Below are 14,192 nucleotides of genomic sequence, written 5' to 3'. Positions count from 1 at the left end.
ATTTTGTCTGCTCTTTGTATTGCATCTTCACTAGTGACTTATGAAACAGTCAGTTCTTATTTTTGTCTGTCCAGTTAATGTGAAGTAGTTAAAACTGTTCAGAGGTGGCTCTGTGGGCCTACCTGTGCTGTCAGCCTTCAGTTACAGCAACCCATCACTGCTTACCTTCAGAGCCAACATAACAGTAAGATTAGTAAAGAATTTAATGTTGACATTTTAAAACTATTTAAAATATGCCAGGGTAGTTAGTACTGAAATTCCCAGTGCCTTATAGTGGAAATTTAGATTCCCTGAGTATTTAGATTCTTTTAAAATGTTTCTTTATATTCTTTAAATCAAGTAATATTAACTATGAAAGAAATTAATAGTGATTTGTGAAACAGTTTGACAACAAGAGTAATTCAGTATTTGTTCAGCCTGTCTAGTACAACAGAAAGGAGAAATGTGCATTGCTGGTTATCAACCCCATCCCTTCAGGTGCAAGAGTCAGAGCTGCAGGGTTCATGTGGTTTGTTAATCCTTCCTTCGGGCTCCCCGCATGGCACGGCAGCGCGACCACAGCCCGTGTGTAGGCACAGTGTCCTGGAATAGCTCTGAGTCACGCTGCTGGAGAAGAAAGCTGGCTTTGTGGGCTGCGCCATGGCAGTGCAGGCTCCACCACCGCTTCCTGTGCCTCTGATGAGGATGCAGCTTCGTAAATTCCTCTCTCTGAGCCAGATTAGCTCAACAGACCAGGACAAAGTGGGATAGACACTGGTCTTCCCCAGCTTTCCTGCTTGCTCCTGCTGTCACCATTTCAGTCAAAGAAAAGAGAAATATACTTATCCCTGTTGTGTTTACCCGCACCTCAATCCATTTTTCTTTATTATATCGATGGCAGTACTGTTGGCAGTACAGGTTACTGTAGATGATGTGTAATTTGTAATTGATTACTGCTGTTAGAATCTATCTGCCTTTATATGGCGCACAATAAAAGATTTAAAGTTGGGTGTAGCAAATCCGGTGACACCAGCAAAGCATGGCAGCATTGCCATTTATTTGAGTGCAATCCCACTGTTTCCCAATTTGAGAATTTGCTCTTTACCATTATAATGTTTTCTTTCTGGGATTTGAGTGTGACAAAAGTGGAAGGAAGCACTCAACTTCATGTTGCGTCAGCTGTCAAGTTAAAAGGTATTTATTTACTCTGGGAAGCAAGCATGAGTCATTCTGAAAAGTTTGTAGAAATTGTTTTCATCATAATATGGAGTAGGCTCTTATTATACAGTATACATGACTTGTGCTCTAAGCGTTTCTCAGAAAACAACAGATTGGTTTAAGAGATTATTTTTATCAGTTCTTCATAATCAATACTTTTCTCTGTAACTCTTCAATGTAGCTGCAACCAGTTGTGCGGCATCTATCTGTGAGGAGAGATAAGATTGATTTGGGTTATAGGTTGTGTGACGTGCTTGTAGAAGTACATGGTAGTACAAAGAAGTATATGGTAGCACAAAGGAGCACATGGCAGCACAGAGAGGTTTGTTTTTGTTGGACTCTGGGGAGGAGGTGTCACACGGCAGATCCTTATGGAGGGGAGTTTGCCGGGAGCTGACAGGCAGATGAACAGCGTGTGATCACCCCACAGAAGGACGTTTGGAAAGCGTGTTGCTGACGTGGCAACATGGGATAGGTCACGTACTGAGAATTACCATGTGAGGAAATACTGTGCCTTGAAAAGGTCTATAAAACCAGCTTGTTTCTTTGAATAAATGATTCAGGTTCCCTGCTGGTCTGAGTTCTTATCTCAGTCACTCACATCTCTCATTATCCCTTCCATTTTGTTGGAGTTATCCCTCCTCACAGTTATGGATACTAAATATCATTTGGTTAGTTGGGAATCCTGAAACAGGCAGCTAAGGAGTAGTGGTGACTGTTCAGAATGTCTGTTCTGCAGCCAGAGTGCTGAGGTAGGGAGTGGCATCAGTATATTAAGTTTTCCTCTTCTGAAGTAAAGGGAATAGACAAATGAAGCCAGAATCTTTTAGGAAAGATGGTTAACTGCCAGGAGACTCTGGGGCCGAAGTACTGGAGGGCTGAAGGAATTGGCAGTCTCGTAGGCAATTTCCATACTTCTGCTAAAAATAAATGCCGTAATAAACTTGTGCTTGTAATATATCTGAGGTGTACAGCAAAAGCCTGCTAATGCATATCCACCCTACTGAGGCTATTTGCCATATACATGTTAAACACTCCACAGAGACCAAGGGAATGTTAGGAGGAGCTCAGTATCTCTGGGAGCAGGGAAGGAGCGACCTGGCCAGGGATAGCTGGAATTTCTCTGCTAAAATTCATCCAGTGGGAAAAGAGAAAGCCAAGCCTGCAGGTGGTCACATTTTTATCTTTCTTCTCCAGCAACATATTACCAGTAAAACAGTGAATACGTCAAGAAAATTAGGCACATATGGAAGTGCAGTTCTGAGCTGTCATCATGGGGGTGTCTTTCTGAGGGCTTTTTTAACTGAAGTCCTGGTCTGTCTAGGAAGGTATACCTGAAAACCCTACTAGCCCTGTTCAGAACCCCTACAGATTTTTTTTCTGCTACTCTTCTTCCTGTAGACCACAAACCTCTTTAGCTCGCTGTTGCTTTCTTGCACAGGGGGCCACAGGTGAAAGAACCCCTGATGGGTGTGTGCCCTGCTCACTGTATGTGTGCTGGCAGTGCCACCACTGCCCAGGCTGCCAGGAACAGCTCACACACTCCAAAGGTCTGTCTTTATTCAGGCTGATGGGTATCCAAGGGCAAGGCTAAGATGAAGACAGCCCAAAGCAGGTTTGCTTTTTCCTTTTTTCCACATTTTGGCTCCCATGGACATCCAATGTTCCGTGCTTTAGTGGCTTACCTCCTACTAGTCAGAGCCAAGCAATGCTCTTGGGTACCAACGTATTCTCATCTCCAGTTTCCTTTTGTCCCAGGAGGAAATTTTTGGGCCTTCCACTCTGGGCTTATTTCCTGTGTCCTGCTAGAACTGGTTGGCTGTTCATGATTTCCCTTCCAGAAAAGTTATGTTTTGGGACAAGGGTGGGGACTGTTTTATTTTGTTCACAGGAAAGAGGCTTGGGCACTTTGAACTACTTCATATGCCCAAGAAAGTAGCAGTGGGCTACAGTACAGAGCAGCTATTAGTGCTCAAACTTCAATTACTCATCTGAGGAACACGTCTTTCCTAATTATGACTAAAAGCTTCAAAAGTATGTCAGGGTGTTTTTCACTCCATAAAAAACTTAAGAGATTTAAATGTTAGGCATCTGTTCTTTGTTAATCTCCTAGTCTTTCTCTGTAGTCAGCGTAGAGGTGGATCCTCTGGAGGATGACTTGTCCCACCCTGACAAGTTTTGTGAGGTGGGGTGAATCAGCTCTTAAGTTCCTAAGCCATTAGGAACCAGATTTTTAGAATTAATTAGGGCCCATTTAGAACTCACAACTCTATGGTTTCATCTTCTGAACTCTTCTGAAAACACTTCTTAGTTCTTTTGATGAGATGCATCTTTAATGGTAACTAGAAGATGAAATTTCCCAACCATATATTCTTGTCATGGCCCTATATATACCAAAATAATAATTTAAAGTTAATGAGCAGCACTGTTTTGGTGACACTGCTCCATACTCAGAAAACCAGAGTTTGTCAGATATTTTTATTTCCACATATTTGGCCTCTGCTGTTCTGACTGAAACACATGGATAATTTTGCTTGCAGTTTTAGCGCTTTGGCTCTTCTGGTTTATAATGCTACCAACAACATCAATTTAGAAGAGGAAGACATCCGACAGAAGCTCATAAGTAATAATAGAACCATGGAAGAAGGATATCAACTTCATACTGTGGATGTTGATCCAGTGGGTAAGTAGTGTTCAGTTTTGTTGCACAACAAATTTATTTTTGCTTGTTCATAAATAAGCATCTTCTGTGTTAAAATAATGACACATTTCCAAACAGTATGATTGTTTCAGATTTTAAATTGTCCCTATAAGCCTTGTTGGTCCACTAATCTCAGAGAGCCATGCTCAAAATACCACTTTTAACACAAACAAAGTTGTCCGGATTGCTTTAGTCAGTGTCTTGCTGTCTGGTTCAAAGTGGCTGGGACAGTCCCTTACAGCTCCTCTGATGGTCTGAGGATAAGGAAATACGCTTTACAGTCAGAGCTAAAATGAGATATTTTGGACCTCTAAGGCACCTCATCCCCACTTCTCAATGTTGTTTGTGTTCCTGACAGCTGTTGCCCTTAATCAATCTTCTTTTAGCTCTTGTCTTTTCCCATCCAACTTCTACCAAAGATTGCCCTTCCTTTGGGAGGGAAGAGGTGGAGGCTGGTGTTGTGCAGATGGATACAGCATGCACATTCAACTCTTTCCCTTGAGAAGCAGCAGCATGTGTGATCCCCTGTTGTGCACTCCTCTATTGCAAACAACCAAGCATTTCACGTGAAGACAATTTTGTGCTGTAGACTGGTTGATGAGCTGAGGACAAGAAATGGAGGATGATTAGGTGAAGAAATTTACTATTAACACTGATATACTCATTTTTACAGAAAAATGTTTAGCTGAAGAAAACCCTCCAAACTATTTTTGGCCAGATACCAGGCCTACTGTGACCAACATCACATTTTGCCATGGGAGCTCAGTTCAGACTGCATCAAGAACTTGGTAAGTGTTCAAGTATCTGAGAAGCTGGGTTGTTACAGACACAGCTTTCTGGTTATACATAGTTATTATTTAGGTATATATAATGGTTGCCATTGGCTGGTATTGTATTTCAGGAAGACGCTTTCTATACTGTGAGAGATTAGGTGGGTGCAATAATAGTATGTATTTCATTGGTAAGAAAAAAAAATCTACCACTTCTGTAGGGCATATTGGGGCCCACAATTAATACATGTTCAGCATGACTATAAAAATAGCACCTTCTTACAGAATGAAACTGTTTGATTCAAGTCATAGAATCATAGAATGGCTTGGGTTGGAAGGGACTCTAAAGATCATCTAGTTCCAAACCCCACTGCCATGGACAGGGATCTCTTCCACTAGACCAAGTTGGTCAGACCCCCATCCATCCTGGCCTGGAACACTTGCACGGATGGGGTATCCACAACCTCTCTGGACAACTTGTGCCAGTGCCTCACCATCCTCAAAGTAAAAAAAATTTCTTCCTAATATCTAACTGAAACCTAATTTCTTTTAGTTTACACCATTTGCCATTGTACTGTCACTACATGCCCTTGTAAAAAGTCCCTGTCCAAATCTCTTGTAGCCCCCTTTACTTGCTGGAAGTTCCCCAGGGCCTTCCCTTCTCCAAGCTGAAGAGCCCCAGCTCTCTCAGTTTCTTTTTAGGAGAGGTGCTCCAGCCCTCTAACATCTTCGTGGGCCTCCTTTGGACTTGCTCCAACAGATCCACATTTTTCTTACGTTGAAGGCCTCAGAGCTGGATGCAGTTCTCCAGCTGAGATTCCATGAGAGCAGACTAAGGTGTCAGAATCACTTCCTGGTGATAACCTGGTGGCCATGCTGCTTTTGATGCAGCCCAGCCTATGGTTGGCTTTCTGGGCTTCAAACACATATTGCCCAGTCTTATTAAGCTTGTCTTCAACCATCCCTGAGTCCTTCTCTTCAGGGCTGCTTTCAATCCATTCTCCCCCCAGCCTCTTTTTGTTCTTGTGATTGCCCTGACCCACATGCAGGACATTGCACTTGGCCGTGACCTTTATGTTACTGTACCCAACGCTTCACATTTGCTACCACTCCACCACTACTATCTGACTTGTGTAAGATTTAGAATAAAATTCTATGAAGATGAGATGTGTATTTGTCTTAATCCAAAACACCTCGTCTCATCAGGGGAAAAGTAAAAGAAATTGTGAAACAAATATTCTGCCAGTAGTTAGTCATAATTGAAGGTGGGGATAATCTTATGCTTTAAAATTTGAACCTGTGTTTTTAAGGTTTAAGAAATTTTCCCTAATGTAGGTTTTTTTTGCAAACATCTACAAAAGACTTTGACTCTGTGGGTCTATTTCCCATTTATAATAAGGGAATATTATTACTTCCGTTTATATATTACCAAAACATTATGGCTTTGAGTGCCTTAAACATGGTTATGATGATGCAATATTAATTAATTCCTTCAGTATTTAGGATGATTATCATTAAATGCAATATGTATGTCTTATCCACCCACATTGCATCTGGAACATGTTCTAAGAAGACCAGATCTTTTACTTTTTGAAAACAGTATGGCAACATGGATATGAATCAGCTTTGATGTTCAGTGCCAAACAGGAAAGCAACCCACATTATATTTAAATAACTCACTTCCTCAGCCTCCTAATCTTGTACAAGAACTGATTCTGACTGACCAACTCTTGTCGTAGAGTGAGTAGTGCAGAAATCAGATTGGTTTTATGTCAGAGCCTCAGAATCATTAAAAATTAAGGTTTCTGGCCTTTGCTGTCCCAGTATTGCTTATCTTTATTATTCATTTGTGGTCTACACTATACCATTGATTGTCTGCATACAGCACTTCTCATTAAAAAAATAAAGTACTGTGTTCTGCCCTGTGCTGTGCCTTCCTTGCCTCTGCCTCCACTAGCTTTTGCTAATATGGAGCACTGGTGGGATGTGTTTTGGGAGAAGAGGAAGCTCTTCTAACAGTCTCTTCTAGTCATCTGCATTCCACAGTTGGTGATTACCTGTGCTGTTATAATAAATGTGATCAGCTGAGGAATAATGTTATTTTATCAAGTGCTGAGTAAAGGGATAAATTTTTCCCATTTACCATCCTGCCTTTTTCCATGCTGTGACAACATGATTGTCTTTAAAGAAAACTGAGGCAAAAGTGTGTTTAATTTTGGAGCCAGTGTTACAGGGTGATAAATATGATTAAGGGATTGGACCATCTCTCTTATGAGGAAAGGCTCAGGGAGCTGGGCCTGTTCAGCCTTGAGAAGTGACAACTGAGGGGGACCTCATCAATGGCTATGAGTATCTCAAGGGAGGGTGTCAAATGGATGGAGCCAGGCTCCTCTCAGTAGTGCCAAGCAATAGGACAAGGGGCAGTGAGCAGAAACTGATGCCCAGGAAGTTCCACCTGAAAGTGAGGAAGAACTTCTTTACTGTGTGGGTTACCAAGCACCAGAACAGATTGCCCAGAGAGGCTGTGGTGTCTCCCTCACTGGAGTTACTCAAGAACTGCTTGCTATTTACTTGCTCAAAGCCATTTATAACAAGAAGAAATTATAGAAACTGCATCTGACTAGGCCATAGTAGAGGTGTAATAGTTTGTGTCAAAATTTGGGTATTTCCTGAAATACAAGGCAAGAATTTCTGCTGAAGAACTGGGGTTTCTCTCAGCACTATCATTTAATCAATCATACACTTTCACTGTCACGTATACATACTGTGTTTCACTAGGGGCCATGTTACCAGGAATGCTAGTGAATTGAGAAGAGTGGACCACTGTGACACCTGCATAAGAATTATGAAATATTTATGTAATTTTGTTACTATATTTCATGTGAATTTTGTCATTTTTCCTCTTTAGCTACTTGGGTCTGCAGAATTATACATCATACTGGGGTCAGCCTGATCTTAGAAACTGTACAGGTGGGTATATTAATGTTGGTCTTTGGAAGGATATCTTTTCTCTTTATGCTAAGTTGTTTAAAAATCCTTCTAAAAAAATCAGTGCAAAGTAAATAATTAAACTTTGGGGAAGTGCACCCAAGTTCAATTCAGCTCACCCGTTAAAAGCTCTGGATACCAGTTACTGAATTAAATGACATTTCAGTCAGGTGAAAAGAATTAGACACTCATATGTATTTCAGAATACCTACAGTAAGCTCTTGTTCTGAGTTGTTTTGTTGGAGAAGCCTCTTTTTTTTGTTGATAGAGGTGTCCTAGGGAGCCTGGCTACCTAACTTAATCGATTGAGTACTTGCAGTCAGATTATATGAAAACATCATGTCATGTAAAATGAACATTCTACAGTATTAGACTGTAGACTGTAAACTGTATTATAAAAAACAACAGCCAGTTGCAGACTAAAGAAGGCTGATCTTTCAAAATGTTACTTGCGAATTCCAGCAAACCTCAAATATTTTTTTATGTTGTAAAAGGCCAGTGTTTTTATTAGTTTTCTGTCCAGGTGGCATTGAAATTACCGTTTTAACATGTTTTGCCATCGGACACACTATCAAACTTTCCTTTCTAGGAAAATTCTTCTCATGAAATTTGCTTGTATGTTGTGCTTGTCAGCCCTCTGACAAGTAAGAGTACTGTCCTCTGAAAGGACTGAAACATTTGCTAGGGGATCAGACTTTCTTTGGAAAGCTTAAAGGAGTGATTACTTTTTCAGTAATAGAGACTTTGAAATGCATTTGTTTCACTTCAAGAGTGAAACCTTTTCCCAGTGAAAAAGAAAGAATAGCATTAGGAGAAAAAATGAGAGATAATATGCATTTTATTTCTCTTTATCATTCAATTACCCCTTTCTATAATAGTTCTGATTTACAAACTCAAATCAAAACAAAAAAAAGAAAGACACAGCCAATGAGGACAGTATACAATCAGCAGGTTCTAGATACATTTTTTAAAAATTTCAAATTTGACCAAAGGATAAAATCCCATGTTCATTACAGGTACCATAGAACACACGCTAGCTTTCAACTGTGAAAATAAAAATTTGTATTTCTGGATTACTTCAGGACTGTAATGCATTATTTTCTCTTTTTGCTTGATTCTGTATGCTCACAGAAAATGCAGCAGATATCGCAAATCAGCTTCTGAATCTCACTGGCGAGGGGCAGCAGCTGACCTCAGACAAAGTAAATGACGTTGTGCAGAAGCTCAAAAAAATTGTGAATGATGAAGAAATTGATGAATCTCTGGGTTCTACTGTTGTGACAATTTTTTCCAATATTCTAACCAGTTCAGACAGTGTATTGGCAGCCTCATCTTCAGAGTAAGTATTTCTGCATTTGAGAAAAGTTTTTGAGAGCAACCTGCAAGGCTGTAAGGATTCATCCTTCCATGTATAGACAAACGAGAAAATCAAACTCTTCTGATTTCCATTGAAAAGAATTCTCCAAATTATAGACACAAATATTTCTTCTTTTACTGTACATGACAAAGACAAAGTATTTGGCTGGAAAAGAAGTCTTCTGATACATGATGTAGTATAGATCTAAGTATTGTTGGAAAATTATTTCAGGACCAGTGATATGTAGTCAGACAGTTTCTGTCAGTCAAAAGGTTTTGTTTTCAAGAGAGTTGCATAAATTTACAGTCGAATAGTATCCTTGTGAATACACAGATGGGTGACAGAAACACAGTCAGTAACAAGAGGATCATCTTGTGATGTGGGTAGCATGCAGAGCATAAGTAAGTTTTGTTCTGTATTCAGTTTCCAGAATAATTTTTATTTCTGCTTTTAGAGCTCTAAAAACTATTGATGCCTTGGCTTTAAAGATCCATTTTGCTGGACCATCCATGACTATTTCAACACGAAATCTCGCACTTGGAGTGTCTTCTATAAATTCAACTTCATTCAAAGGTGGTTCTTTCAGTGTCAGTCCACAGAATAATGCATCTGATTTCCAGGTACAGAACAAGCAGTTGTATTTGAACATGAAATGTGCCTGTTGTTCCAAGTGTGTTTACTGTGGTTCCTATAAATCCACTTACAACTCCCAATTCTCCACCTACTTTCTATTTCCTTTTTCCTACAATCATCCAAACAGATAACAGATTAATGTAGTATTTCCTTGAGTGACAGGAAACACAGATAAACTCACATTCCATGCAGATAAAAAGTAATTTGCTTATAAATCCAGAACACACTTGAAACTTTTTTAGTTTTGTGGGGTATTTTTACTAGTGAAAAAGGAAAATAACCTCTAACAATCTGCAGTACTGACTATTGTACAATAGCTAACAACTCTATTGATGTCTTTCAGCCTTAAAATAAGATACTTAGATATAGGTATCTACATATAGATTTCTGCAGATACAGTAGTTCTTCAACCTTCCAGTATAGTTTAAACATTTACTGCTAAAAGAGACTTAAGTCTGATGCAGCTGTCCACACACAGGTTGATTGGCTTGTACCATTTAGGATGTCTGAGGTAGTTCAAGTCTTTCATGTGGAGCTTGACCAGCCTAGACGTTAAAAAATAAAACAAACAGAGATCACGCAAAATGTAGGAAGGTCTCCAGTGCTACAGTATCTAGACAGGATACTATAGTTAAGATATTTATCATCACCTCAAAAATATTTTTTTTTCAGTTTTTTCCCACAAATAGAAAAAACCAGACATCTTAAAGTTTGAAATAACATTTGAGATGCACATGAGCACCTATAGGATTTTCCAAAGGTTCTTTTGAAATCAGTAGTGATGAAGTGCAAAGAATTTATAAATTTCACTACATGCCTGTCTGCATCTTATGGCACCTAAATGCTTTTAAAAATGCAGTGTAATTTTTTTTCTTTTTCAGTTAAATAGGAAGTCTGTGACAGTGGTAATGTAATCTCAGTTTCCTGGGTATTTAACCATTCAAGTACAGTGAGCCTTACTTGGAGAAACACACAGAAAATATTACACAGAAAAAGAAAAAAATCTGCTCTCATTTGGGCCAGAGGAACTAAAACTGAATTCAACAAAATATGACATTATAAAAACAGTTAAAGACTAATCACTAGAGTATAAGAATAATAGAGAAACAAATTAATTCCCGCTGCAAACTGGCAACTCAACAATCCTAATAAATATCTGATAATTTTATAAGATACTATATATTCCAGATACTATATATTCAAAACAATAATGAAGACAGAAAAAAGTCTACTTTCTGGAAAAAGTAGTAGTAATAGAGTAGGCTTCAGGACTTGTGCGTGTATATAGACTTTGGATCAAAACTTGAATGCTTGTTTAAATAGATAAAAATATATTTAATGTAGTTGAGTTTTCACATATTTATATTCCTATATATTTTAGCTAAAAATTCTTTGATTCAATTTTATCAGAAATTTTTGGTGATTGTAAATCTACTTTCGTTTAGCTCTTACATTAATGCAGCTCAGTAGCTGTTTGTGAAGCTGAATAGTTCTTTGTTATCAAAGGAATGTTTCTCCTGCAGATTTCATCCTTTATTTATGGAAGGAGGAAAGGAAAAATTCTAAAGCCAGGTTTTGGATGATCACACATATAAAAGGAATTACCATCTGTGGCTTGAGGACATCCAGGAATTTTCTCGTCCTGGAATCATTTATTACAGCACTGTCTAAATAATCATAAAATCCAAACTGTCAAATTATTTATAGTGTTCCTATTGGAACATGAGCTTCTTCTCAGACTTTCACATTTCCAACAGCTGATTGAGAATTTTTAGCATCCTTCCTACCAGAAAATTTGCAGCAGCTGTGGTCACCATTTATATTTTCCATGCCTGTAAGAAGGATACTTGCTCTCCCTGCTGAAGGGAGATTCCCTTGTGAAAGCCCAGGTTTTTTCACTAATGATGAGATGATCTATCCTAGGCTCATCAGGGAACATTAAAGTCTTCAAGTTGTATGTCAGAATGTTTCCAGATTTTTTTTAGTATTTTTTTCTTAAAGTAGATACCAAGCAAATTTATCCATGGCAATTTGGAAAGATTCTATTTCAATCCACTCTGTCTTTATGTTTCTTGCCAAACCTTTGACTAAGGTTTTGGTGATTCATATTATTAAATTGTTCCTGTAATATATCCATGCTTCTTTGGAGAAACCTCTTCCACTGTATTTGCGGACAATGCCTAATGGGACATCTTTATCACATACACACTTTCTGTTTACTGTGGTAGAATTATCCTCTGTAAACCTGAGTTTGAACTACATTATCCCTGTCAGGAGATATATATGAGCTACTTCTTACTGATTTCCAAGGGTGAATAATCAGTCAGTAGCCTATGACTTTTAACTTTCTATTAGCTAGTGATGCTTTAACAATTATACAATTCTCCATGAGAGGCATAAATACATGACCAAGATGCCTCTGGGGAAGTCAGTAGTGGGAGTTTCCATATCTCACAGTAAAACTCTTAAAAGCTTTTACTGTAGAGCCACTGTGAGCTGGCTTGCTCCCCTTCTTTCAAGGGATATGGTGGCACACCTTGAGTAGGCCATGGTGGGAAAGTGATCCTTCATAGAATTGCTAATGAAATACAGGGTTACATCCTCTTTTATTTCCTCCTCGTTTGTTACATCCCTGGGCCACAGAGGGCTTTTAGATGTCTGATACATTGCCAGTATAGATTAAATTTATATGATGTCAGAAAGTGTCTTTTTTTGTGCTACATAGCACAATAAATATGGAGAAGTGACACTAATAATTTTTAAATCTCCTTTCTGTAGCAGAGAAACTATAAAAGCTCATAAGAGAATTATTTCAGATGTGCAGATCAAGCCAGCTAATACAATTTAAGACAGAAAGATTCAGAGCATATTTTTTAGTTCTCAACATTGTTTGTTATGAGGAAAAGTATCTTGAACCTTACTGAAAATGATTATGACTGTCGTAATTTCCATCTCGTTATCTCCAAATCATCATTATAGCAGTGCAGGAGTTTGTTTCTTTGTTGGTTTTGTCTAATACATTTTTGTAACAGAAGGCTGATCTCATGCTGGAAAGGTGGAAAACCTTCCCAGCCTTTAAAATTTATTTATTGCATCAACTCTTACATAGACACAAGTCATTTTAGTCTTGATTGGTTCTAGTCCCACATCTAGGTATTTCTGTGTAAGAGTGTGAACCCAGTGGTGGACAACAGATGGTTTGTTCATTGTTCAACATGTTCTTTTGCTGTTTTCATTTAACAGATAGATTTTGACAAGGATCAGACAAGTGCCTTCGCTTCTGTTGTTCTGCCACCAAGCTTACTGAAGAATTTAAGTCAAGACGAGTTTGAAGTTATATCCAGGGCTCAGTTTACTTTCTTCAATAAAAATGGTCTTTTTCAGGTAAACATTAATGTGCTTGAAGTCATTTCAGAGAGGGTGGGTCAAAGCCAGCTGCTAAAAGTTTCCTGTAGTGTAATAATTTCACAGTACTTCATGAGTTACAGGAATTAAAAGATGACAGCAAATGTAGGCGCTAAAGACAGCCTTATGTTCAGAGTAGCAAAATAATTGAGGTGCCCAAGTTGAGTTGAAGTCAGTGGTTTAACTGCAAATTCCTGTTACATGTGAAATAAACCTTTTTTGGGGGTAATCTATGGAAAATTGTATCCCAGCTGCTTAAAACCAGAGGAAAGAAGCAAGGCCTCTTAACAGGCGTAACTTCTGTTAAAATGCATTAATGTAAGTCCTTGATGTTCGGTGGAGCCAGGTTCTTTCCTATCAGGAGGGAATTTGGCATATAACACTGCCAAATACTCTCTTTTCCTTATAAGAGCTGGTTAGCAGTCATATCCAGCTGACTGCTTTGTATTCATTTGGAGTCCCTGGGCTGATGGTTAGCAGCCAGAGAACATCTGTTTCTATATACACACTATTCTTTTCATACCTGTGTTCTCATAAGCACACCATATTTCAGTAGGAATAAGGATAACAATGCTTGTACCTGAAACCTGAACATGCTCAGGTAGATTTGATTTTTTTAGTTTTTGGGTCTTATCAAACGGTAATTGAAAATAGTGCCTGCATGGTAGGCGCCAAAAATATTAGGAAGAGTTTGCAGCTTGGAAAAAGAAAACCAAAACCATACTTATTTGGGAAAAAAAAAACCCAGTTAATTAAGAAGGAAACATTGTTTCATGGTGAACTGTAGAATATGTCTCAGAAGACTTGAGTTTGTTTTCCCATCAGTATTTCAAGTGACCTTTGGCTCTTGTGCATCCGCAGAACTCCTTAGTATTGTATTGTCCCTATATTATCATTTTTATTGGAGTGTATCCAGATTCTTCAGATAATCTAGGCAAGAAAATACCATGACCCACAGTTGCCTTCTGAAATACACCCCAAAGTATCCTTATTTTAAATTGTATTCGTTTTAAGCCTGCTTTTGAGAAAAACAGGATGGATATCTTTAATTAAAAAAAAACCAGAAGAACACAGATGGAGGCTGGTCAAAATGGCATCAAATCATATGAAGTCAGAATGTGTCCCTTAATGGTGCTAGAAT

The 14,192-nt window shown here is 38.6% G+C and overlaps 1 protein-coding gene across 6 annotated transcripts in view; it reads left to right on the top strand.

Annotated features, from left to right (window-relative positions):
- Positions 1-14,192, top strand: part of ADGRG6 (adhesion G protein-coupled receptor G6) — a 111,605-nt gene that overhangs the window by 71,152 nt on the left and 26,261 nt on the right. For all 6 annotated transcript variants that reach the window (XM_032101995.1, XM_032101993.1, XM_032101996.1 and 3 more), the window contains 6 exons: positions 3,738-3,880; positions 4,572-4,686; positions 7,577-7,638; positions 8,788-8,995; positions 9,468-9,633; positions 12,890-13,030. In XM_032101995.1, the coding sequence (XP_031957886.1) occupies positions 3,738-3,880; positions 4,572-4,686; positions 7,577-7,638; positions 8,788-8,995; positions 9,468-9,633; positions 12,890-13,030 (835 nt within the window). The remainder of the gene's footprint in view (positions 1-3,737; positions 3,881-4,571; positions 4,687-7,576; positions 7,639-8,787; positions 8,996-9,467; positions 9,634-12,889; positions 13,031-14,192) is intronic.

This window comes from Corvus moneduloides, chromosome 3 (genome assembly GCF_009650955.1).
Source record: "Corvus moneduloides isolate bCorMon1 chromosome 3, bCorMon1.pri, whole genome shotgun sequence".
In the NCBI taxonomy this organism is placed as follows: Eukaryota; Metazoa; Chordata; class Aves; order Passeriformes; family Corvidae; genus Corvus; species Corvus moneduloides.
This window is presented reverse-complemented; position numbering and strand designations above follow the sequence as displayed.